The sequence below is a fragment of the Oxyura jamaicensis genome, chromosome 2, assembly GCF_011077185.1.
Source record: "Oxyura jamaicensis isolate SHBP4307 breed ruddy duck chromosome 2, BPBGC_Ojam_1.0, whole genome shotgun sequence".
Taxonomy (NCBI): Eukaryota; Metazoa; Chordata; class Aves; order Anseriformes; family Anatidae; genus Oxyura; species Oxyura jamaicensis.
Genome location: NC_048894.1, coordinates 47641755 through 47667420, shown reverse-complemented (window position 1 = coordinate 47667420; position 25666 = coordinate 47641755). Strand labels below are relative to the sequence as shown.

The 25666-nt window shown below is 45.2% G+C and overlaps 2 protein-coding genes across 5 annotated transcripts in view; one reads left to right on the top strand and one right to left on the bottom strand.

The window, feature by feature from the left end:
• KCNG2 (potassium voltage-gated channel modifier subfamily G member 2) overlaps positions 1–11712 on the top strand; it is a 72218-nt gene extending 60506 nt beyond the window's left edge. For 2 of the 3 annotated variants that reach the window (XM_035318169.1, XM_035318170.1), the window contains exon 3: positions 9479–11712. In XM_035318169.1, the coding sequence (XP_035174060.1) occupies positions 9479–10288 (810 nt within the window). In that variant the 3' untranslated portion in view covers positions 10289–11712. The remainder of the gene's footprint in view (positions 1–9478) is intronic. The other variant, XM_035318167.1, reaches the window with a different exon arrangement.
• Positions 11713–14950: 3238 nt separating this feature from the next.
• The window catches only part of SLC66A2 (solute carrier family 66 member 2), a 55511-nt gene continuing 44795 nt past the window's right edge, over positions 14951–25666 (bottom strand). For both annotated transcript variants that reach the window (XM_035318176.1, XM_035318178.1), the window contains one exon: positions 14951–18099. In XM_035318176.1, coding sequence (XP_035174067.1) covers positions 17892–18099 — 208 coding nt within the window. In that variant the 3' untranslated portion in view covers positions 14951–17891. The remainder of the gene's footprint in view (positions 18100–25666) is intronic.

The window sequence follows — 25666 nt, the reverse complement described above, 5'->3', positions numbered from 1 at the left end:
TTATACACAGCAGAACTTCTGCCTAATTAATTCTAAGGTAAGTCATCCAGTTCTGCGCTGCTTCAGCGTCACAGGAAACACTGTTGCCTTGGGCAGAAAGAGGAAATGTGGAAATATGGAAGAGTGCAGGGTTTCACAGTGGTCAGATTCATCATGTAAAAAAAATCCGGAACACAGCTTAGGGTGTTTTAGTGCAAGGGCAATGCAGCAGCAGATTGCCAGCTGTGACTGAGCCACTACACAGCAGGGGAGCAAATCTGCCCAGAGGCAAGACAGGCAAATCCTTTGCTTGCTTTCAGCTAATAGGATAAAGTGAAAGAGAGGGTTAAAAAAAAAAAAAAAAAAAAAAAAAAAAAAAAATAGTTTGGAAAAACATGTAAGAGGAAAAGAATAAGCTTGACCTTGACTCTGTCCTTCATTCCTCCAAGTTGAAAAAACAGATACCCCCAATTTCTATAGCAGGTTGCAGGGTTGCAGGAACCAATAAAACTAATGTGGGTCAGTAAAATAGAACCAGCAGTGAGTAGGAGGCAGGAGGAGGAGAAAAGCCTATAAAATGGATTGAAAGAAAGGGAAAACTAGGAAAAGTAAGAGGGAAAATAAGCTTTAAAATTCTTTAAAGAATCAGTTGTTCTTTTTAATCCAATTAGCAAGTTACAAAATGTGTGTGTGAGAGTGAAAATAAGAAAGATTCTTTTTTAGTGTGTGAAGCAATCTTGAAGAGAAGAAGAAAAGAATATGAGGCTGGACTTACAAGCTTGAGAGGTGGGCCCACATGAACCTAATGAGGCTCAACAAGTCCAGGTGCAAGGTGCTGCAGCTGGGTCAGGGCAATCCCAGGCAGGAGTACAGACTGGGAGAAGAACTCATTGAGAGCAGCCCTGCAGAGAAGGACTTAGGGGTTCTGGTGGACAGAAGCTTGACATGAGCCAGCAGTGTGTGCTTGCAGCCCAGAAGGCCAACTGCATCCTGGGCTGCATCAACACAGGGGTGGCCAGCAGGGCAAGGGAGGTGATTGTCCCCTTCTGCTCTGCCCTCATGAGACCACACTTGGAGTGCTGCATCCGGCTCTGCAGCCCCTGGCACAAGAAGGATGTGGGGTTGTTAGAGTGGCTCCAGAGGAGGACTACAAAGATGCTCAGGGGGGTGGAGCACCTCTCCTATGAAGAAAGGCTGAGAGACCTGGGGCTCTTCAGCCTGAAGATGAGAAGACTCCAGAGTCACCTCATTGCAGCCTTTCAGTACTTGAAGGGGACATATAAAAAAGATGGAGAACAACTCTTTGCTCAATCAGATAGTGACAGGATGAGGGGGAATGGTTTTAATCTAAAAGAGGGGAGATTTAGATTAGAGGTTAGGAGGAAAATCTTCACTTAGAGGGTGGTGAGGCACTGGAACAGGTTGCCTAGAGAGGTTGTGGATGCCCCATCCCTGGAAGTGTTCAAGACCAGGTTAGATGAGGTCCTGAGCAACCCCACCAACCAGCTAGTGGGTGGTGTCCCTACCAATGGCAGGGGATTGGAACTGGATGATCTTTGAGGTTCCTTCCAACCCAAGCCATTCTGTGATTCTTAGGAAGCTCACAGTTGTAGAAACTGTATATCTGTATAAAGATAAAAAAGAAGACCTGAAGGTCTGAAAAGACCTCTGAGATCATATAGTCCAATCTTTTAAAAACCATCATTCTTTTCTGTGTTACTGTCAGTAATACTGGCAGCGGCATTGATAAACAAATCCTTTGCACTGAGCCCCCTGAGGTTAGGCTGGGCAAGCAATGCCTGGTGCAAGCTTTGTGGCTTTGTGGGAGCCACATGCGCACATCGCCCTTGGGGGTTTCCCAAAGGTAGGATCTGCTGTAGAACAAAGCTGCTGGAAAGAAAGTGATATGGGCAGTGGCCTGTGAAATCTTGCTTTGAATGCTGTGGGGGTTCTTGAATTTCAGATATAGTATCTTGTTCTCATGGACCTATGTCTTCTTGCATAACTGTTAATTTTCAGACAATTTCCAAAGGTCACTGAGAGATTATAAAATTGCCAAAGCAGACCCCAGATACAGCTAAGCGCTGTTTTGACTCAGAATATCTGTTCACAAAAATGATGGCAAGCATGTTCTTGAATGTAGAGGTCATAGGGCTCTAAATGTCATTACTACGCCACTTACTGTCTTATACAGACCTTTAGATTAATAACAATCACAGAATCACAGAACAGTTTAGGTTTGAAGCGATCTCTGGAGGTCATCTGGTCCAACTCCTTTGCTCAAGCAGGGCCACCTCAGGACCATGTCCAGATGGCTTCTGAGGGAAGTTTGGGTTATCCTGCTTGACTTTGTGCTGAAGAGGACTAAAGAATGATAATTAAGGGTTGCGCAATTAAGAATTAAAGAATGAAAAGGATTAAGTCCTGTTCTGTGGACTGAGCTGGGAACTAAGCATCCAGGCAGTAGACTAAGATTACAGTATATTCAGCTAGTCCACATAAATCTGTGTGAGAACATTTGAACACACTATTAAACAGAGCTTCTCTTCATCCCCGGGTAATATTTACGGACAGCAACTGTGCATCTTTTCCACCTTCATTTGATGATGGCAAACAACTCAAATGTGATTGTCTGTTTTTAAGATAGTTTTTCCATTCCACTAATCATCCAAGTAACCTTGGGTTATTACTTTCTCAACTCTTTCCAGTCTGAACCATCCTTCTTGAACATGAATGGTTCTTGAAGAAATCAAATCCTTCATTACATCTTGCAGTCTGTCCATGAGCTCCACATACAAATGTTGTTTGTTTCTTCTGAAGTAGTAGTGTAGCCCCTCTCTCCTCATGTGTAGTGTGATCAGACTGAGAGATAGCAGCAGCTGGCTGCTGGGGCACATACCATTCCCTCAAGTTAGTCACATAGTCTGAGGAGTTTTTAAGGTCTTAGATGTCTTTACATCCCCCCCAGCCTCTCCAGATGAGGTACTGTTCCATTACTGATAGGCATCTGAAGAACAGGGAGGTCGATCGTGTTCTGTTTCGTGGATATTTATGGTCTTTTTTATTCTTTACATGCTTCTTCCTTGCAGTTCTCAGTTTTTGGTTGCTTTCCATAAAGCACAGCCAGATAACACTCATTTCCCTCCAACAAGTGCTGTGCTTTTTGAGATGTGGGTTTTAAAACTAGGTGCCGCTGTGAGGAAAACTGGTTGAGAAAAAGATGCTTATGAGAGGATGTTTTGTGCACCTGTAGTACGAGTTATCTGCTTTCCATTCTTCCCAGAAATTCTTGAGATTTCCTCCAATATTCAGATACATACACCCAATCTGTGCAGTCAGAGTGCAGCTGTTAAGAGGTTTACAAGATTTCCAGGGAAAAAGGTTAAATAGGTCTCAAGGTTCAACATTTATAGCTTAGGAACATTTATAGCTGGCGGTTACCATAGTCTGTAGGCACCACTTGTTCCTGTTGGTGTTCCATGGTTATTTGCAGCTTCACAAACAGATTAAAAGTTACAGGCTGAAAGGTATTGAAAAGCGGTGATTTGTGGCTGTGTTGTATTGGAGGTCAAAAGAAATTCAGAGAGACAGCAGGTATAGCTCCTGCCCATCTCCTCCATTCTCGATAAAGTTCTGTGGGGTAAAAAAAAAAAAAAAAAAAAAAAAAAAAAAAAAAAAAGGCCTATCTCTTGTCAGTAATACCACTGCAGACTGTTAGTGACAATCCTCCCCAATAAAGGCAAGGCTCCTGTTACCTTTTCTAGCAGCTTGATGAAGCATAAACTGAGCTCTAGCTCCAGATCAAAGCGTCTACAGCAAGAACCAGAGGGTTCTTCTGTGGCCCCTTGGTGGCTAGACAAACATAACATTACTTTGAATTCACAGCCAGAGAGCTGTGAGGACAGACTGTGCAGTAGCTGAATCATCTTTGATCAGGAGCACAAGAAATGCTTGGAGCAGGCTGGCTGCCAGTTCAGGCTGACCTCAGCAAGAAATTTTAATGGCAGAGGTGCTAAATTGCAGTAACTGGGTCTGTTGGTGGCCACCAGGAGAGGGGAGCATGTCTGTGCCCATGGTGGGGGGTTGCTCTGCCATTCCAGCACTCCAGCAGTGGGTCACGTAGCAGGAGTCGTACGCCCATCCTTGCTGTGAAAATTGGCTGGGTACTTTTATCAAAAAATCACTTTTCATCCCAAAATTGCTTTTCGTTAAAAAATGCCAGTGGGAGCAAAATATTTGTGTCTTCTCTGTGTGTATGTCCGGTAATGCTGCTGGCTTTGCTGGAGCTTCTGTCAGGAAAGGGCTCTTCATTTCAGGGTGATGCTCGGGACCTTGACCCAGTAAGGCAGGGCCAGGCTGGGACAGGGCCAGGTGCAGGTTTCCACAGTGTCTGGGGAGGGAAAGGGGGTGTGAGAAAGGAGTGTCCGTCCTCTAAACCTCTCTGCAGACATTCAGTGAAAGAAGCAGTTCAGCCTCACACCCAAATCTGGCAGGAATGACATAAAGCACCGGGCTGGGGGCTGTCTTGCACTGCAGCACTGCATCTAGGGTATGGACAACCTTCGTATAAGGACCTTCGTCTACAGGTCTCTGTGACACTGATCTCCAGTGCTGAGACCTTCGTTACACAGAATTTCAAGTTCTGCATTTTTATTAAAAAATATCTTGGTTTGTCATGCACAGAGCAGCATTTGAAAACCAAGACCCAACATGCTCAAGTGGCAAAAGGCAAGTAGAAGACAATCCAAATAACATTTTAGAAATGTCATGATTTTAAAGCTTATGTAAGGGTTTTTTATGCAATTCCTCTCATGGTTTTGTTGTTGTTTTCTTACCCTACAAATTGGACAGGGAGGGAAATCCTTCTCTATACAGGTAAAGGGGGTGGCATTGAAACTTCTTCCTTGAAAGTACTGCAGAGCTACTGGACATGCAAAAAATGTGAGCAAAACAACACAAGAACTGGGATAGTTAAGAGGTGATCTGGCTTTTGGCATCTTCTCATACCAGAGGGGGCAGATGGCATCAAAGCCTGTGAGAATCTAGAGAAAAGTCAAAATTTCTTGGGAAATCAGAGGACAAAACAAGGATCAAGAAGTCACATAACAAAGTCTAGAATTTTTGTGAGGCACAACCCAGGGAAGTGCCAGTGGAAGGGACCCCACAAGCCAAACCACAACATTTCTGAGAGGCAGCTGAAACTTTTAGGCTATGTAGAGCAATGAATACAGTTGGGCTTGAACTCTAGTGACACCAGCTTTTCTTTATGCAATTTTCTCAGTAGTTCTTTTGGCAAAGAAAATCTGTCCCCAGAAGAAAGGCACTGCAGTTGGCTTTTTGACAGCAAATTTCTGTAAATCCTAGTGAAAGAGACTCACTTTAATTTGACTGCACAAAATTATTCACTAAGATGTCCCATCTTTTCTTTTTTTGTGTCCTGAGTTGACATTAGCACGTGTCCCCAAAATCCCGTCTAACTGCAGATGTATTTTTACTATACCAGTGCTTTCTGTAATCAAAAGCTTAAGACATTGTTTATTTAATGGTATGGCTATATACATATTTAAAATATATATATGTTAGTCTTTTAGTATTAAAAAAGTGTAATGGGAGTGTCCTTTGTGATTACTGTTCATTCTGTTTATTTATTTTTGTTTAGACCCCTAAATGACAAGAAGAAATCAAACTGTTTATGAAAACTAAAAAACTTTTTTTTTTTTTTCCTGTGGCCCATCTTTATAAAACTAGGTATGAAAATGTAACCATAAAAATGTATCAGTTAGATTACAAGACAAAGAAATACAGTTAGTCAGAATGAGAGCCAGCTAAAAGCTGGATTTTTTACTTCGAAAAGGTAAAAAGCAATACATAGTTGTTGATGTACGTGTTTATAGCCATGATATCACTGCATCTTTTTATGAGAACATACAGCATAGATATGGATCTGTTTTGGGCAGGACACTATCCAAATCTGTTAGGACTTGTTTTTCCTGTATTCCAATGGCTGGTTCATTCTTGGTTGCCCTTTTTCCCATGTGTGTGTGTTTCTGTTCTTTTTTATTTGTTTTCTTGAGTGGAGAAAAAAAAAAAAAAAAAAAAAAAAAACAACACTCAAAAACCTAAGCATAGTTACAGCATCTGGATGGACTCCTGAATACATAGTTAAAAAATATTAAATGAGAATATTTGCTATTTTTTTTACAATGCTCATATCAAGGGGACAAAACAGCAAACAAAAGCAGCTGCAGCCAAAAGGAGCAAAGTGCAAAGAGCATGAAACATACGTTCGTTGTTTCTGTTTGTGATTTCATCTGAAGATTGTAACAGGTCATGTCTAGATGTAAATGAAACATGGTCCAGGGAAGGGGAATACATTTAGTTACTGAAAAAAAGGCCTCTGGCAGGTTAATTGACACACAGGTCTGCTTTCTAAGACCTGCTTGGACCCTCTTATTTTCAGGACAGCTTTTGGACAGAGCTGGGCTTGTTCAGATTGCAGTAGGTTAATAACGATACGGAGTAGTACTTTCCTGAAGATACTTATGCATCAGCTAAAAAAGGGGATTGTTTCATCCCGTTAAAGTGAGCTCTGTGTGTCAGAGCATTATCGCTCCACTCTACTAAAAGTAAACATTGCAGCATTTGCAATGTCAGCTGCAGAAAGTGGGAAGAGTGGAGAAAAGCCAGAGCTCCCCATCAGTTCTGGATGGAGTACATTCAGCCAAGTGTCTCGTGCTCAGCTGAGTGTAGCTTGCCAGGCTGCTCCTGTGCTTGATTTTTTGATGTAGTTCTGCAGGAGGCTGGAGGCATAAATTGCAAAGCTGTGGATAACCCAGGATAAACATGTCACAATGCAGGAGGGCAGAGTCTTACGGAAGACATCTCCGCTGGTATTCCATTAATGAAGAACAATTTTCACTCTTCTTTGCTCCCATACCAAAATGCATATACAGAATTACTTAGGAATGTTACCTTCTGCACCACGTGGAGTGGGAGTGTGGGGTGGAGTATTAGACACCAAGTTATCTATTAAATATCTTAACATCCTTGTAAGTTTGTTCCAAGCCTAAATTATCCATAGGCTTCACTGACCTTACTTAAACTTCCTTAAAATGTAATGGCATGAAAAACACATTGCATATAAAAATAAAGAACACTTGTTGGCAGATAGGTCTGTTAAAGCAGGCTGCATTTTAGTCTCCTTCCATGGTGGTCCAGGTAGTGATCTGCCATTCAGAGAAAGGAAATGTGCACATTGGTGGTGGTGTTTTTTTCCTTCTTGCCATTTCTGCTGCTTCACTTTAGCCATGATTATTCTTCTATAGGTTTTCTTCAGAAAGTCTCAGTTTGATCCTTTTGTGTAAGTGCAAGGATAGTGTCAAGAGCTGCAAATCACATGCAACCATTGCCCTTAGGAGTGAGATCAAGCATATCCTGATAAGCTAGATTTGTGCAGTGGGATGAAAGCTTCCTTGTTCATTACCTAATGGAATAACCTCACAACTTAATTATGACGTGAGAGAAGCCCCTCAAAACTGTTTTGTCCCATGTGCTCTATCTGTGACAAAAACACTAAAGACCATATTAGTGTAGTGAGGCAGATATAAATTCTAGTCTTCGTACCTATCAAAATTAGAGAGGAAGTTAAATACAGGCTGAGCTACTACATCAGTAAAACCAGATTCTCTTCTCCCTGCGATATGCTTAAGATCTCGGCAGGGCAGCAATTTCAACAGGACAAGTAATTAATTTTCTTTCCATACCAGAATAACCCCCTGGGAGACAAGAGAGGTATATGATGCCAATAGGAAGCAGAATTTAAAAACACCTTGAAGTACAAAGCACTGCAGTCTTTCATGGTGTTTTATACAAGGATCACAAACACAGGATCTGAGGATTCCTATCTTAAATGTGAAAGGGGAAGAACACTTCAGCACTTTGGATAATATCTTGGGGTAGCAGGGTTTTTGTACTCAAAATGTGTATCCAGTTAGTCCCCCACGTTTTGGGGAATGCTGTAGTTAGCGGGCAAAGACAGATCCATTACTTCTTTACTGTTGTGTTTAACAACAAGAATAAAAGAATGTATAAACACTTAGAGAAGTAATGAAAGTAGGATGTGTCACTGTGCAGTAAAAATTTCCTCAGCTCTGTCTCACAGAAGAAACCCGTGGTGAGTGTGTGGGCAGAAGTTGTTTATAGTTGTGCCAGGTTCTCAGATTGACCATTGGTGAAACAGGCCTCACCCACTGACACAGCCTCACAGCTCTTTAATGAGATTTTATTGCTATAATTTAGCATAGGCAAGCAGAACGATGTTTTACATTCATACCTAATAGCTGGTGTGTTCAGTGGGAATTACATAGTGTGGATGTATTCCTATATGGTTACAAGAGTTTTCATGAACTCTTCCAAGTCAAACTGATTCACCAAATAAATATACACTTCCCATAAATAAATATACACTTCCCTTCCGCTCAAAGCCACCAGTGCATTAACACTTTTATGTGAGCATTTATAGAGAAAACAGCGCTAGCCCTATAATTGTCCACATCAAAATCTATTTAAAGAAGTTGGTTATTATTCAGCTGGAGTTACCAGCAGTGAAGTAGAGGAGAATTGCCACAGTATTTCTGCTGTTGAATTAACAATCAAAGAACAGTCATCATCACCATTATTGTTTGTTTCTGTTCACATGTTCCAGATGCTTGTTTACAGGCTTTGTAAAGAAAGAGCTAAGGTTCTGTTGATTTTCCACTCATTGAGCCTGGGGCACTTTTTTTTTCCCCAGTGCTTTTCTGCCTCAGAAAGCTTGTGGGGTCATCATGGTCATTAGTTGTTATAGGTTAGGTAATTTTAAATGGTCTGTGGAGTTCCTCCTCTTTTTCTTTTAGACATACCTACATTTATCAGTACTTCCTATGAGCTTTTGGCTCTAGGGCTAGTGGGTTACTAAATGCTCACTGGCGTTTCAAAAACATTCTATATTCCGTGAATAATAGATTGTAGGTGACTCCAACCACACAACATAAAAAGCTGTGGGTGTTTATGAGCCATTTATAAGCAATTTATCATTTATCAGGAGGGGATGGTGCAATCTTCCATTTATTAAGGTCTTTGAATTGTGTACTAATCCTTTCTGCAGAATGTTAAAGGCTTGCTCAGAAATGAGGCATGAGCCACTGGCTTTTCAGCAGGGGCTGTCCGACTGGCAGCCCTATGATAACATCACAACAAATTCTTGGCAGCCCTGGGACACTCCAGAACATTGTTAACCTGTCCTGCAGCCAAGCACACAATTAGTTGCTCTGTTTTTCAGTTATTCATTCCAACCACTTTTAGCAGTAATGATTTTACTTTGGTAGCTAGTGATTTGTATCGATGTAACATGCTATTGGTACTTGCCTTTAAGAACTCCTACTTCGTGTTTCTTTGGTTTGCTCTCTGGCTAAATCTTTTTCTTCCCCCTTTTTGTTTTTCCTGCTCCTCTTCTCCCCAGGGTGAATGTTCACAGAAGTGCTACAACATCTTTGTGCTGGAGACAGTGTGTGTGGCTTGGTTTTCGTTTGAGTTCCTCCTGCGATCCATCCAGGCAGAGAACAAGTGTGCTTTCCTGAAAACCCCGCTCAACATCATCGACATCCTGGCTATCCTGCCTTTCTATATTTCTCTCATTGTGGATATGGTCTCTACAAAAAACAGCAGCAAGCCTGGCGGAGGTGCAGGGAACAAGTACCTGGAACGAGTGGGCCTGGTGCTGCGCTTCCTGCGGGCTCTGCGCATCCTCTACGTGATGCGATTAGCACGGCACTCACTGGGGCTGCAGACCCTAGGGCTCACCGTGCGCCGGTGCACGAGGGAGTTCGGGCTCCTCCTGCTCTTCCTTTGTGTTGCCATGGCCCTCTTCTCACCACTGGTATATCTGGCTGAGAGCGAACTGGGAGCCAAGCAAGAATTCACAAGTGTGCCCACCAGCTACTGGTGGGCTGTCATCTCCATGACCACTGTTGGCTACGGGGACATGGTGCCTCGTAGCATCCCTGGACAAGTGGTAGCCCTGAGCAGTATCTTGAGTGGTATTTTACTGATGGCCTTCCCTGTCACCTCCATCTTTCATACCTTTTCCCGTTCCTACAGTGAGCTGAAGGAGCAGCAGCAACGAGCAGCAAGCAGGCAAATGCGCCAGCTAGAAGAGAGCACCAAGCTCACAGGTGGTGACAGTTCACGGGGGCTTGGTGTTGCATCCCCACCAGATGCTGCTGGGGAGGTGGGTCAGCCAGCGGTGGACCAGGAAGCCAGAAGAAGTTAATTCTCAACAGTGAAAGTGAGTTGGCAGCACAAGAAGCAGTAGACATGGGGGGGGGGGGTTCAATTCTGCGATCAGAACCTCCTGAATTGCATAAATTAGGGGCAGACACACACAAGATTTTCCCCAAAGTCCACCTTTTGATCTTAAGGGCCTACTGAAAAGTGTCCCTAGAAACTCTACCAAGTTCAGCTCTGCTCCATCACTATTTGTAGGGCATTTCTTTTCAGTTGAGCAACTGTTTTTGGCAACCTCTAGAAGCAGCTGTTGAATGCAGCCAGCCAGGAAGATGTAATGAAGCACCAAGAGTCCACACCGGGGTGCCGTTTGGTGGGGCAGTGAACGTGCCACTTCCTCCCTGCTCTGTGACTCCGTGCAAGACACACTGAGTGAGGGGTTTCCTCTGGTGTGCTCCGTGCATGGAGAGTTCACTTTGGCAGCTCCATGGAGGAACACAAATCTCAGACAAGCAAAGGGATGAAGGGAAGAGAAGGGCAGAAATAACGCTTCGGCTTTCACAGGGGCTTGGTTTTGTCTGTCTTACAAATCAGGCACCGCCAGCTGCCAGCTCCAATGTGTGCTCTAGCTCAGTATGCGTTATTTAGTAAATATGCATATTTACCACAGTAAGCTTTGTATCTTAGCCCCATGACAGAAATATACATAGAAAATCTTCCTGACTATTGTACTCAATGTTGAATTGTTGGTTTTCTTTCTTTTCTTACAGTTGAATATAGCAAATACTTTTACAATTCACAACATTTCTCCACTTTCTTTTAATGCTTTACATCTCCCATGTATCAAAACCATATTTAACAGATGGATAAACTTCAAATACATGCTGCCCAAGAAGGGGAAGGTGATGTTATATCAGCAGTGACTCCCAGTTCTGCATACTCTTCTTCAGTGACTGCAGTCAGGACCAGTCCAAATTGACTAATGTCAGTGAGACTCACTCCTCCAGTGGCCTAAGCTGCAGCACAGCAGCTGTGATCTACGTTAGGAGTAGGCTTTTTTTCCCCCCTACTAAGAAAAAGACAATGCTGTCATCTAAAAATCAATGTTATTGTTCTGCCTGTTCCTCCTGATTCTCAAAAAAACGTCATTTGAAAGGGAAAATGAGTATCGTGTCATCTGCATGTTGTTTTCTGCTGCTAGTCTCATGAGCTTTCCAGTCCCCTAACGTGGTTTTCCTACTTGAGGAGCCGTTTAGCTGGTCTGTCAGTGCACTGTGTGCATTTTTAGGTATTCCTACAAGTGGGATAGCGGGATACTTTAGGAGATAGCAGGAAATGGGGCACAAATGCCTCTTGTACCTACAGTTCAATTGGTATTAGCAGAGCTGTAGGACCAACCGTGGTGTCGTCCTTCATACTCACCTCCTACCAGGAAGGGAACAAAATATTAAAGGTGTGGGTTTTTTGGTTTGTTTTTGTTTGTTTGTTTTGTTTTTGTTTTCCCTCAGCTTATAGCACCAACCCTACACTAGCAGAGATCTGTATTAAGCCATTCCTAATAGGAATGGGGCCAGGGAAAGTAAAAGGTTACACTTGATTTTAATAAAAATTGGAAGCTGTGTTGCAGAACACGTGCCTCTAGTGATGCTTACGATTCGTGTGACGTAGGGAAGGTGATGTTTCTCTGTGCTGGCATGAAGGTGTGTGCCATGGTGGTCCAGCCAGGATCCTGTGCCTCCGGTTCCCTACGGCCCCTGGAGAAGAGCAGCACGTGTCCCCTCAGTACAGCCGCAGGCTATGCCTGGGGGAGTCAGTGGACAAGACACACACGCATATGCACACACACAGGTGCGTGCACGGGCTGTGCAGCAGCCTCTGCCTGGGACAGCCACAAACGCGTTTTGCAGTGAGGGGAGGACTCCATGCCCTCTCAACACCGCCTGCCTTGGGAAGGGAGCTTCGTGTGCCTGTTTCTGGGGATGGGAGCAGGGCCGTGGGGGCACCTGGCTACAGCAGGCTCCCAGGGCCAGGGCTGCATAGCACACTCTAGGCTTTGTGCTTGTGGCCACTGGAGGTGCAGCCCTGGCACTGCTCCCTTGCTGCCTCAGGGGAGCACAGCTGTGCCAGACACCCCCGAGCACTGCTGTGAGATGGGGAGGGAGCCCACTGAGCCCCTGCACTCAGCAGGCTGCATTTGGGTCTCCAGTCCCCTGGCTGTACTGAGTTACAAACAAACTCAGCACAGCCATGTGCACAGGGCTCTGCCACCAGTCACAGCCTGCTGCCACACAGAGCTTGTTTTCGTGCGCTACCTGTGCTGACTCAGACTCCTGGCAAACCAATACCAGCATTAGGTTGCTGTGACTCATTGAGAGATTTTAATTTATTTTTTTTTTTAATCCTGACACAGGAATTTCTTGCATTAAGGCTTATTAAGGTTTGACATTGAGGTTCAGCATTGCGGCTGGCTAAACACAGCAAAGTGAAGAAAGTGGGTGGGCAAGGCATGCATGGTGGTAAGAGGGGGACAGTGCATTTTATGATGTCTTCGTGTGCATTCAGGTGAAAGCCTTCCGTGGTACTTTATGTCCCATGCACATCCCCTGCAGTTCAGAGATAAATCTCTGGTGTGAATGCAGTGTGCAGCAGCCCTTCAAGGGGTGCAGAACACATGTCCTGAGGGGGCTAGGGCCCATGAACGCTCATCAGTATTAGCTTACACCTAAAAGCTTACTCGCCTTAAAGCAAGCAGCCTTGCAGAATGAGGAGCTTCACGCTTGCAGTGCTAGCAAATAAGCTTTAATTAATGCCCCTGGTGGTCCTACAGCATGAAAAAACTACACTGAGACAGCTCACTGCAGCTCTGCAGCCGTGCAGCAAAAGTTGACGCCCATTATTGCTGCAGTCCATCAAGTTGCTATTGTCCTACAACAGCAAGTTCTTTATATTTTCAAAAGGCACATAATTAATTCCAGCACACACAGAGTTTTAATAAAGTGACAAAACCCACTCATCATGTTTGTTAGTTGAGGTCTGACTCTATAATAAAGTTTCATTTTATCTATTGAGATGACAGATGAGGAGACAAATATAAACCAGGAACCTTTTAAACAAATTATTCTGGGAAGCTGTATAAAGTTCTGATGCACACATTGCCAGACGTGAAAGATACCCAGAGGACAGTGAGTTCTCCCCAGCATAGCTGTTATTATGAGTGATGCTTATTACTTTTGATCAATAGCTGGAGAACTGTTGGTTTTGTGTGTGGTTGTTGTTTTCCGTGACACAGCACACAAATGATTTAAGGCCATTTATCACTAACTAGAAAAAATGCTGTACTACTGCCTGCATGCATGCCAGTGCCAGTAGATAGTTATATATACTTCTTGTGAAGCACAATCTAGCACTTCATGGTTGTAAGCACATCCTGTTTGCATCGAAGAAAAAGAAATGCCCTCTCTGGCATGGGACTGATACTCATCACGTTTGAGAGCTCAAAATGTGGTAACAGGCTTGTTCAGGGTCTGTGTTAAGAGGGAGCGGCACAAAGTCAGACACAATTCCTGCTGCTGGTATGACACATGTACAGCCATCTTCCACTTCAGAGCTTAATTAAGAAAAATTCCTATTGTAAGAAAACCATGACAGTCATAACACACTCCTCAGTGGTCACCCAGACAAAGGCTGCCGTCTCACATCAACAGGGCCAGAACAGGCATAACCTGTGGCAGCCTCACAGCAGTTGCTTCATGTGGGGCAAAATATCCATAGCTCTCACGGCACCTCACTCCTACTAACTATAGCCTTAAGAGAGTATGAAGCACTGGAGTAGAAGAGGGAAGAGAGTGAAGAAATCCCGTGTGGTTCTGCTGGCCTGTCTGAAGCTGAGCAAAACCCCTCAGTTTCAGCTTAGCACAGGTAGGACAGTACCTGTGAGAGTCAAATCCAAGTAGGCTGGGACACGGAAGGGGCAGGATGGGGGTCTGGAAGTCACAGGTTGTCCATTGGGGCATTTCCAAATACAGCTTTCTGCTTGGGACCTGGCTACTTTACAAGGCTTTCATATGGAGATCTGTCCACTGTTTCTGGGTGTGCCTCACTTTTTGTTCTAGTCCGCTTCTTTTATTTATTGCTGTTATCGCAGGTACTCAGTATGTTTATTTATTGTTATATTGTTGAATTATTTCTGTTATCAACGGTGAAGAAGGTGAGCACTCCTCCTTGACACAGTGGTTGACCACGGGATGTCACACCCAGTTTCCTCATTTCCTGTGTAAAGGCTGTGAGGAGCATGTCCCTCAGCTGTGTCCCGTCTTTGATCTCCTTGTGCAGTTTGCCTGGCATGGTTTTGTTTGCTTGGTTTTTGTTTGTTGGTTTTTGTTTGTTTTTGTTTGATTTTTATTTTTTTTTAAGCTACACAGCAATCTCTTAGTAATTTGTTTTTACCATGACCATCACAAGCATATGAGAGGGTAGGTTAAAAAAAGTAAGTTCGCCCCAGAATGTACGAAAGAGCTGGGGACAGATATACAGAATTTTTGTCATCCTCTATCATGACATCATGACAAATGACTCTTGTGCTTACCCACCCATCAGGAGGGAAAATACTGCTAATTATTTCTACAGACGATGCTCTGTACAGGATAAATTACAGTAACAGTTAAGAAACGCATATCTTGCATCTGAACAAAACAAAGCAATGCTGCAGTTTATGTATAATAGGTTTCTTTTATTTAAAAAGCATTGCAACTGACAGAAAATAAACTCATGAAATGTGCCATACATTCAAAGAGTTATTTAAAGTAATTGATTTATTATTCTCCAAGGTGATCATTGATACAGATACTTCATGACAACTAAAGAACAAAGTTCTGTAACATTTTCTCTGTAAAGTATCTTGCAAGGTGATGTTCAACAGTTCCCAGCCAAGAGTCCTACCTTATTAAATGCCACATACAGAAGATGACTTTAGATGTGTTTTCACTGGCTTCTCTTCCAATATTTGCACCTCTAGTGTGAATGAGACTGCACACTGGTTTGGGTACTGGTGGCAGGCTCAAGAAACTGCCCAGGGGAGAGTCCCATAAGGAAAGAACAACAGTTATTTTATCAGTAATACCTGTAGTTTAAAGCCAAAGAGGTGGCCAAAAGTGTGCACTTCCAGGTGAAGCTGTAACATACAGGAGCATATTTCTTAACAGCCATTTAAAGTTTATATCCCCTTTTCATGGATTAGAAAAGACCACCATATACAAAAATCTTATCATTACAAGGTATTAAAAAAATCAGACCATTAAAACACACAGGAAAGTGTTCATTTGCATACAGTAGAAATACAATCCTCATTAAAGCAGCATACCAGAGAAGCCAGTTGTTAAATAAGTCTTCAATTAACAAAGACAAAAGCCCAGATGTTCATTTAACATAACAAGAACATTGGAAAAAAAAGAGAGGAACAAAACATTCATTGTCTGCCATGCCAGGTACATTGTCATTGTAAGGTCACTTCAGGCCTAAAAGAGAAGGGTATCGAACAAGGAGCGTGGAGGCAGTGCCCAGGCAGAGCATCTGTGCCCACCCCTCAGAAAGAGCAGCCGCCCTCCATCCTGGTCTGCTGGATCTGCCTGGGCAGGAGGGACTTTGTGAGGATGCCCCTTACCTCCACCTCCAGCAGCGTCCCATGGAAGGGAAGGATGGCCCAGCCTCAAGGGACAACCTCTACTCACAGGTTTGGGGCTCAGCGCTCCGCCACCAACATGGCAGTGCCAAAATCAAATGGCACGTGTGGCGTGAGCCCCGCTGTCAGCCTGGGCTGCCTGGGGAGCAACAGGGGCACGGGTCTGCAAAGTGGCACAGACCACGGGGCCAGCCCACTCCTCCCTGTCCTACAGTGGACATTCCCAACTAGGCATCAAGCAACTGCTGCTGTGGCCTGCTGCTGCTTTCCCAACAGAGGGGAGTTTGCAACCAGTGAAGACAGTCCAGACTCAGGTCATGAGATTCCCAAGTAAAATAGGGTAGGGAAAGTACCTGATTTGCTCACTGAAGTTATTAAACCTCAGACTTGCTCCCGTTGATAAGAAAACATAAGCTCTTGTGCTAATCTTGGGGGAAAAAAAAAAAAAAAAAAAAGATTCTCAGAAATCTATCCTAGCTCTAATGCCTTGCCTGCAGTCACACAGGGCTCATCCCACAGCAGGGAGGGACATTCACAAAGAAGAAAGCAGCACAGGCATAAATGCTCCTGGGGCTCTGCATCTTGCTGTAGTTGTCTCAGCCCAACCACAGCGGTTTCCTTCTGGCAACTGGCAGAAGCCCGTGGGCTTGGGCACAGCCCCCTGAGGGTCCCACACCACCCGCAGCTACTAGACATGTGCAGTGCTCAGAAAGGGCACAGTGACTGGCTGGCAAGCAGCCAGTACAGACAACATCTGTGTTTATAAATAAACTCTCTGCCCTATCAGCTTTCTCAGTCCCTCTGTCTAACTACAGACTGTTGATTCTCCAAAGAGCTTGGAAGATCTTAAGCAACAGAAAAAGGAAAAATGTGGACTCCTTCCTTGTTGGGTCAGTGCAAGAAACACCCCCAAATACAAACTGGTTTTTGTTTGGCATTAAACAGCGTGAACGTGACTCAGCCTCAACAAATCAAGTGGTCAGATGCTAGTCCTATTCCATAGGACACGACTTTGTCTCAAACTTTTTCACTTCTCCCTCTAGGGCAATGAAAGTGGTCTCGCTTCTACCTCTGTGGCTCTCATTTGCTACCTAGAAATACCTGCCTGGCAATAGCATGTCTACTGGCTCCTGGGACAGGCATCTTCCAGCCCAGTCCTATCCTGTGCATGGCTACAGAAGTCAGTCTGTTCCCAAATCCCATTGAGCAAGGCTCTGTTAGAGCCCCTCACGCAATCTCCTGTTCGCTTCTCCTTTTGACTGACCACTTGATCAACTGTGCCTGCTTTAGACATGGTGCCTGTACTCAGCCACCATTCCTCACGCTGACATTTCTGCCTGCTGCACTGATACTGCAGCAGGCACGTTTTACAGTTCGCTCTTCGGCATGCTGACACTTCATACTGTGTATGACTTGTTCATTTTTGGTTGTTCGCCTCTTTGCAGGGCTTCCCTCCCTCTCTGCTTACCCTTCTTCAACAAAAAAAGAGAAAGCTCCTACATTTGCTCTTCAATACTTCTTCCTACATCATGGAGATACTGAATGCTAACATATGCCACAACCTTCCTGCCAATATACAGACTTCATATTATATAAATAGGTAAAAGTCTCAGACAAAATATCCTATCATTTCTGTGGTGTAACATTTTTAAATAGCATTAAAAACACAAAACATCCAGCCCTTGTGATTAATATACAAACCTATGTGAATCAATAAGGCTCATAGGTACATATGCAAAAATAAAGTGTCCCTCCCCCCACCAGGAACCAGTTTTGTACAGCAAAGCCTGAGAACAGAGAGAGCAAGTTATTTTAAATAAAAACCCCAGAGCTGGAAGTGCAACCAGGCTTTCGATCCTTGTTCTCTTTTCTGCTTTCAGCTCAGCAATGCAGGAGTATTTACAAGTGGAAGAGGAGGTGCCATGGCTGACCCTGCAGCACCACTGACCTGCAGCCTGTCCTGCCGAGCCCCTCACAGGGCCTTGGTGCCGGCAGGGTGTGCCGTGTGGGAGGTGGGCTTCTGAGGGTAGGAGCTGTACAAGTAAACCTGCAGCAGGATAGCGATGTCCACAAAGACCTGCAGGAGTCCACAGATGGAGAACTGTAAAGGGGCCTGATTCAAGATAAAGTAAACAGTCTTGAAGGTGTCCCCACTCGTCCACATCAGCACCATCTTGACACTAAAAGACAGAAAAGAAGGGTAATGGTATTAATTGAAAGGAAGAACGTTGTGTGTGATTAGATCAGCTGTACCAGAGGATCCACCTACATCAGCAAGGATTTATACTCTACAGTGGGTTGGGATTCCTCTCTGCTAGGATGCACAGCTTAGCCTAGCCATGAGGTGTGGTGCTGTACTTGGAAATTATCCACCCCACAACCTCTGGTACTCTTACCTCAGCAATTACAGCTTCAAATGCCATGGCTATGAAGGTACCTTTTAAACATCCAAGATTTTAAAATGCCCAGCTAGGATATTTGACTCAGAAGTGCTCTGTAAACACGACTGACACAGGCTGACAGCACTGACCATGAAACAAAGTAACCCAGTGCATGCAAAAAAAATCAGTTAATCCCAGCTTCTTCTTGTCTTGTCACACCATGTCAAGTTACAAGATATACCTGCTTCCTCATGCACGCACACTTTTAAGCATCTTGCAGAAACACAATAGCATCATGTTATTTTAGCATCATGTAGAAACACACGTTTCTGATAGATACAAGAAATCTTTTCTTATTGAGGAAAATAAAAATCTAAAAACCAGAAAGAAAGACTGTCCAGTAATAGAGAAAGAGGGGAAATTACACGTCTGCAGCTGTTTACCAGAAGGCTGAAAATCACCAGGGATTTTCATCAAGGACACAGCATAAGAACAATGCCCACCCAGACTTCCTTTTAATTAGCCATCTTTGCTTTTATCTTGCTGTATCACTGCGATACCTCCTGTCCTGCAACCCAGCTCCTGCATCACAAGAAACTCTGGGGAACAGAAGCAAGTTCTTCGAACTTCACACAAACCAGTTTTTTTTCTATGCCTTCAACAAAACATGAACATCTAGCTCCTGAAGGCTGTTTCTGAGGTTAATGTGCTTTAACCAGAGAGTTTACAGAGCAGCTGGATAAGCGGCAGTAGACAAAAGCTTTGTAGCTCACAGTATGCACATTGTGCATGATTTGTCGTAATTATGAACAATTATGTTTTGCCAGCACTGACTTCAGTTCATCAAATGCAGTCACGCAAACACAGCAGGTTAGTACAACATTCATTTCCCAAACATTCAGTCAGGGAGCTAGCACAATTTTTGTTTTGGACACAAGTACACAATGCTGTTTTGCAAGCCAAACGCTGCAGCCCGCTCTCTCCCCAGAAGGGAATGGTGGTCAAGAGCATCAGTTTATATCGACTCAGTGCACTACAGAAACATAAGCTTTCGTAACTCATGTCACCCCACTGACAGCATAAAATAACAAGTCTACGACGTTACACACCTTCCGAAGAGAGGCTTTGTGTGGAAGTGCAAGCAAGGGCATGGGGCTGAGTGAGCAGTCACTCCCCACTCAAGGTAATTCTGAAAATGTAAATAAATAATCAGAGAAGAAGGAAAACAACTGCTGAACCCACAGCATCATCTGTGCTCAGTGCAAATAGCTTGCGCCACCTGCCCTGCATCCAACCCCAGTCTCATCAGATTGCGTTACGTCCCACTTACAGGTTTACACATGTAGGGGGTGGTGGGGATTGTGTGGGATTTTAACTGGGGAGGATGGTGAACTCTGAATGGAAAAAAACTGCCACTTTGCTTGCAGGCAGCCAAGATTCCTCCTCCTCTGATTTTAAGCTTATCAGTGTTTGCTGGGCAGCTGATCACAATTTAAAAGCATGGCTGGGGACCAGCACTAGAGGTGCAGTACATGCTAACCTTGGCAGGCCAGACAAACTGTATGTCATCAACATAAAGTTCATTTATGTATGCCACAAAAGATCTGAATAGGAATTGGTCACATATTCCACATGGAGAAAGCTAGCCAGATTTTAAAAATGACCCCACAGTGCAGTAAAGACGTGGAGAAAATGCACATTGTCGGGAGGTTTATAGTTTTAACAGTTTCAACACCCAAAGAAGGAATAATCACTTTGTGAAACCTTATGGATACCTGCAGTTCAACAGTGCCTTAGGAACTGGACTCTAGACACGTACTTCTAGTTTTGTCACACATTGTGCTGAGTTTTGTATTGGGCTTACATGGCAAGGTTTTGTTAGCTGAGGGGGCTGCAGGGGTGGCCTCCGTGAGAAGAATCCAGAAGTTGCCCCATGTCAGATAAGAGCCAGCTCCAGCTGGCTCCAAAAGGGACCCGCTGCTGGCCAGAGCTGAGCCAGCGAGTGATGCTGGCTTCACCTCTGTGAGAGCACATTTAAGAAAGGCTAAAAAAAGCTACACAACAGCAGCTGAGAGAGAGAGGAGTGAGAAAATGCAGAGAAGCAGCCCTGCAGCCCCCAAGGTCTGTGCAGCAGGAGGGCAGGAGGTGCTCCAGGCACGCAGCAGCAGTTCCCCTGCGGCCTGTGGAGAGGCCCCTGGTGGAGCAGGCTGTCCCCCTGCAGCCCATGGGTCCCACATGGAGCAGATCTCCACGCTGCAGCCCGTGGAGGAGCCCCCGCTGGAGCAGGTGTATGTGGCCTGGAGGAGGCTGCAGCCCATGGAGAGCCCCTGCAGGAGCAGGCCCCGGGCCGGAGCTGCAGCCCGTGGAGAGGAGCCCACGCAGGAGCAGGGGTCTGGGGGGAGCTGCTGCCCATGGGGGACCTGTGCTGGAGCACTTTGCTCCTGGGGGATGGACCCCATGGTACGGAGCCGTGTTGGAGCAGTTATTAGAGAGCTGCTGCCTGTGGGCAGCCCACACAGGATCAGTTCAGGAAGGACGGCATCCCGTGGGAGGGACCCCACAGGGAGCAGGGGCAGAGAGTGAACGTAAAGAAGCGGCGGAGACGAAGCATCAGGGACTGACCGCATCCCCCAGTCCCGTTCCCCTGTGCCGCTCAGGGGGAGGTAGAAGAGCGTGGATGGGGGGAAGATGGTTTTAATTTGGTTATAGTTCTCACTGCTCTAGCCTGTTATCACTAGGCAATAAATTACATTATTTTTCCTCACACTGAATCTTTTTTGCCCATAATGATAACTTGTGAGCGATCTCTGTCCTTATCTCATCCCATGAGCTCTTTTCATCATTTGCTCCCCATCTTTTTGAGGAGAGGGAATGAGAGCATGTTGTGGTGGTGCTGAGCTAGCCATCAGTGTTAAATCAGAGTTTACTAAAGCGAACTCAGGGTTTTCCTAGAAAGCCACCTGTGAGCTCAGCAGCTTGCAGTTCTAACTGGGTAACTTGGTACATATTTCACAAGCGTTTGCATGTTCTAGAGTCCCTCTCTTCAGCTGGTGTATCAGATGCTCAAGGAAAGCAGCAACATGCCTGGGGTGTTCACCGGGATTTGGCAAAATGCTCTGTACACAGGAACATCTCAATTTGTCCTTTTCAAAAAATATTTTAGAAACATAATGGACAGTTTAAAAATCTAACAACAGCAATCAAAACACGTACATCCTTCCTCTGTTGAATAGCTTGAACAAAACCTGCAAATCACCAAAGGACTATAAGAATACAAAATAAAAACATTAAATATTAGGTGTCCCACAAACATTTGATATTGCAGCTGCAATACATTTCGTATTGCAGAACCCAGGGTTAATGTAGCACAGTGACGGGGAGTGCTGGCTGCTCGCTCTTCTCTGCTTCCCTTGAGTAGAGACTCGGTCTGGATGAAAGGAGCACGTACAGCACAGACCTGAAGGTGTGGGGGGTAACTGAAAACAACTTGGCAAGGAAACAGGGACAAACAAGAAGTGAGAGGAGATCAAAAGCCCTGGAGGAAAGCTGGTAAGATACCAGAGGTTGGTTGGATGAGAAGGGGAAAAAGAGGCTACAACAGTGCAGGGGATGACAGGAAATGGAAGAGAAGTGCAAACTTGTGGTACAAGTCCTTGGGAGGAAAGCAGTGGTAATGGTCCTGCCCCCATACTTAGGCCATGCAGTTGCTTTGTCTTTGCTGCATACACCATTCACAGTAATGCAAAGGTGTGTGCATGATTGTGCATGACCAACTGCATGGTTACACCATCACTGCTCTCCTATCTCCAGCTACCATTTCTCTTACATATTCCACACTGTATAGAAAAGCCACTTTTTATCTGCAGCTTCTCAACACTGCCCACTTGCTCGGGAAAGGGAAGTAATTTGTGATTTTTTTCTTACTTTTGGAGTAGAAAACAAAGAAAGCAACCAACCCAAGTCAGATCAGCGGCCATCTTACCTGCCTCGGAGAAGAAAAGAGCAGAGTGTCTGTGCAGAAATGGGGTTTTGTTGACCAAATGTGTTTTTCAGTTGGCTGTGGGGAAGGAACAGGAAAAAGAGGAGAGTATACCTGAGCCTTTCTTCCACTGCTCTGCTGTAACCTCCACTTGCTGAATGAGGCTCCAGTCCCTTCCTGTAAGATGTGTGGGACTCGTTTTTAAAAACCCACCAATATGCCAAAGGGGACAACTCACAAGTCCCTCAGCTCTCTTTCCCTGCAGGACTCTGCATGCCATGTGACACATGTGCAGGACCACAATAACAACCTGAGCTGTTACACACAGCCACATGATGCAGCAGCGTCTCTAGTGCAGGCTGTCAACAGCAGTGAGCAAGCCCTCTGCCTAACTCAGCATCTCCGAAACACCATGCACCAGGTGCCACCAGCTGCCAGATCACAGCATCACAGTGCAAGAGGAGCTGCTGTGCTGTTAACACAGATGAGCTTTGCTGGAAGAGGCAGGCAAGCCCCACCATCACCACTGCCCAAGACTGGACAGCTTAGCACATGGAAGCTGCACGCAGCAAAGCAGGATTTAGGAGTAAATAAACTGGTATCCCTCCAGTAACAGCCTAAAGCCACACTGGAGAGGCATGGAAGACAGGAAATGTTCACCTTGTTGATATGAAGGATACAGTCATTAGGAGAGCAAAATGTTCATTCTGCTCTTGGCACAAACGAGTGAGTGGGTTACAAGTGTGCAGAGCCACAGAGCAATTTGAGGAGACAGAAAGAAACAAATGGTAGCATTGGGTTCTGTAACAACAGAAGTGCCAACTGGAGGGGCAAGAGGAAGGAACTGCACAGAAAGAGATGGTATTGCCAGAGGCCAAAACAGATGTGAAGTAAAAATAGCACTTACCAGTAATGTAATGCAATGTAAAAGTAGTAAGTACTGCAATGCCCAATGACAACAAACATAAAAGCAAGCACCTTCCTTAGATCATCATTTCTGATGACGAGTAGGGATGCGTTGCTAAATTCTATTTTTAATATGGTAATATAAAAATGCCCTACAGTGCTTCTGTTCTGTGCCACTGATAATACATTTCATAAAGACATTGTACCAATATCATTTTCTGAACTAATAAATGGCATGCTGGAAAATGGCATTCATTTTTCTCAAGAAACAAACTTGCCTCATTCAGGTTCCTTGTACTTTGTGTATTAATTCTGAGGTGACAGCAACTAGAGATTATGTCTATGAGTAGTCAGCCAATGAATCATGGTTTTTAAAGAACACTCACCAAATTATTAATGTGTAGAAAGAGTTTGTAAAGTGTATTAAAAAAAGCATACTGTGCTTCTTCTCTGTGAGTAACTGTACTAAAGTCTGTGTCATTTACAAAACAGAATCACAGGATCACAGAATCACAGAATTGTAGGGGCTGGAAGGGACCTTGGAAGATCATCGGGTCCAACTCCCCTGCCAAAGCAGGTTCCTCAGAGCAGGTTGCCCAGGTAGGTGTCCAGACACATTGATGAGATCCCCTCTTAGTCTTCTCCAGGCTGAACAGACCCAGGTCTCTCTTCCCTTTCTTCATAGGGAAGATGCTCCAGGCCCCATATCATCTTTGTGGCCCTCCGCTGGACTCTTTCCAGGAGGTTCCTGTCTTTTTTGTACCAGGGAGCCCAGAACTGGACACAGTACTCCAGGTGAGGCCTGACCAGGGCAGAGTAGAGGGGGAGGATCACCTCCCTTGACCTGCTGGCCACACTCCTTTTAATGCACGCCAGGATCCCCTTGGCCCTCTTGGCCATGAGGGCACACTGCTGGCTCATGGTCAACCTGTCGTCCACCAGGACCCCCAGGTCCTTCTCCTCAGAGCTCCTCTCCAGCAGGTCATCCCCCAGCCTGTACTGCTACTTCCAGTTCCTTCCCAGGTGCAGGACTCTACATTTGCTCTTATTAAACCGCATTTGGTTTCTTCCTGCCCATCTCTCCAGCTGGTCCAGGTCTCGCTGAATGGCAGCACAGCCTTCTGGTGTGTCAGCCACTCCTCCCAGCTTTGTGTCGTCGGCGTACTTGCTGAGGGCAGACACTATTCCCTCATCAAGGTCGTCGATGAAGATGTTGAACAAGACAGGACCCAGCACCGACCCCTGGGGAACACCACTAGTCACAGGTCTCCAGCCGGACTCTGCGCCACCAATCACCACCCTCTGAGCTCGGCCGTCAGCCAGTTCTCAACCCACCTTACTGTCCACTCATCTATCCCACACTCTCTCAGCTTTTGCATCTCCCAGGATGTCATGGGAGACAGTATCGAAAGCCTTGCTAAAGTCAAGGTAGATGACATCCACCACTCTCCCCCATCTACCCAGCTGGTGATGCCATCATAGAAAGCAACAAGATTGGTCAAGCACAACTTCCCCTTGGTGAATCCATGCTGACTACTCCTCGTAACATTCTTCTCTTCCAATTGCTTGGAGATGGCATCCAGAACAAGCTGTTCTAACACCTTTCCAGGGACAGAGGTGAGACTGACTGGCCTGTAGTTTCCCGGATCCTCCTTCTTGCCCTTCTTGAAGACTGGAGTGACATTGGCTACCCTCCAGTCTTCAGGCACCTCACTCGTTCTCCAGGACCTTTCAAAGATGATAGAGAGCGGTTTGGTGATCACCTCTGCCAGCTCCTTTAGCACACGCAGATGCATCCCACCAGGACCCATGGATTTGTGTGTGTTGAGCCCACTCAGACGCTCCCGAACTACTCCCTCGTCAACCAGGAGGGAGCTCTCCATTCCCCAGACTCTTTGTCCTCTCGCCAGGGGTGAGGAGTCCTGGGGGGGAGTCCTTGAAGCAAAGACTGAAGCAAAGAAAGCATTTAGTATCTCTGCCTTCTCGGCGTCTTCCATGGCCAGGACACCCCCCCTCATTCAGCAAGGGGCCCACATTATCCCTAGTCTTCCTTTTGCTGTTTACATACTTGAAAAAATCCCTTCTTATTATCCTTTATCTCTTTTGCAAGCCTCACGTCTAAGTGGGCTTTAGCCTTCCTCATTGCGTCCCTGCAGGCCCTGACAACACCTCTATACTCCTCCCAAGAGGACAGGCCCTTTTTCCACATTTCAAAGGCCTTCCTCTTCCTTTTGATCTTATCAACGAGCTCCTTGCTCATCCACACAGGTATCCTGCCCCCCTTCCCCCATTTGCTACTCTTCGGGATGCACTGATCCTGAGCTTGGAAGAAGTGCTGCTTAAATGTAGCCCAGCTCTCTCAAGCACCCTTGCCTTCAAGCAACCTAGCCCATGAGATACCCCCAAGCAGGTCCCAGAAGAGGTTGAAGTTGGCTCTCCAAAAGTCCAGGGTAGCAATCCTGCTTTTAGCCTTCTTCCACC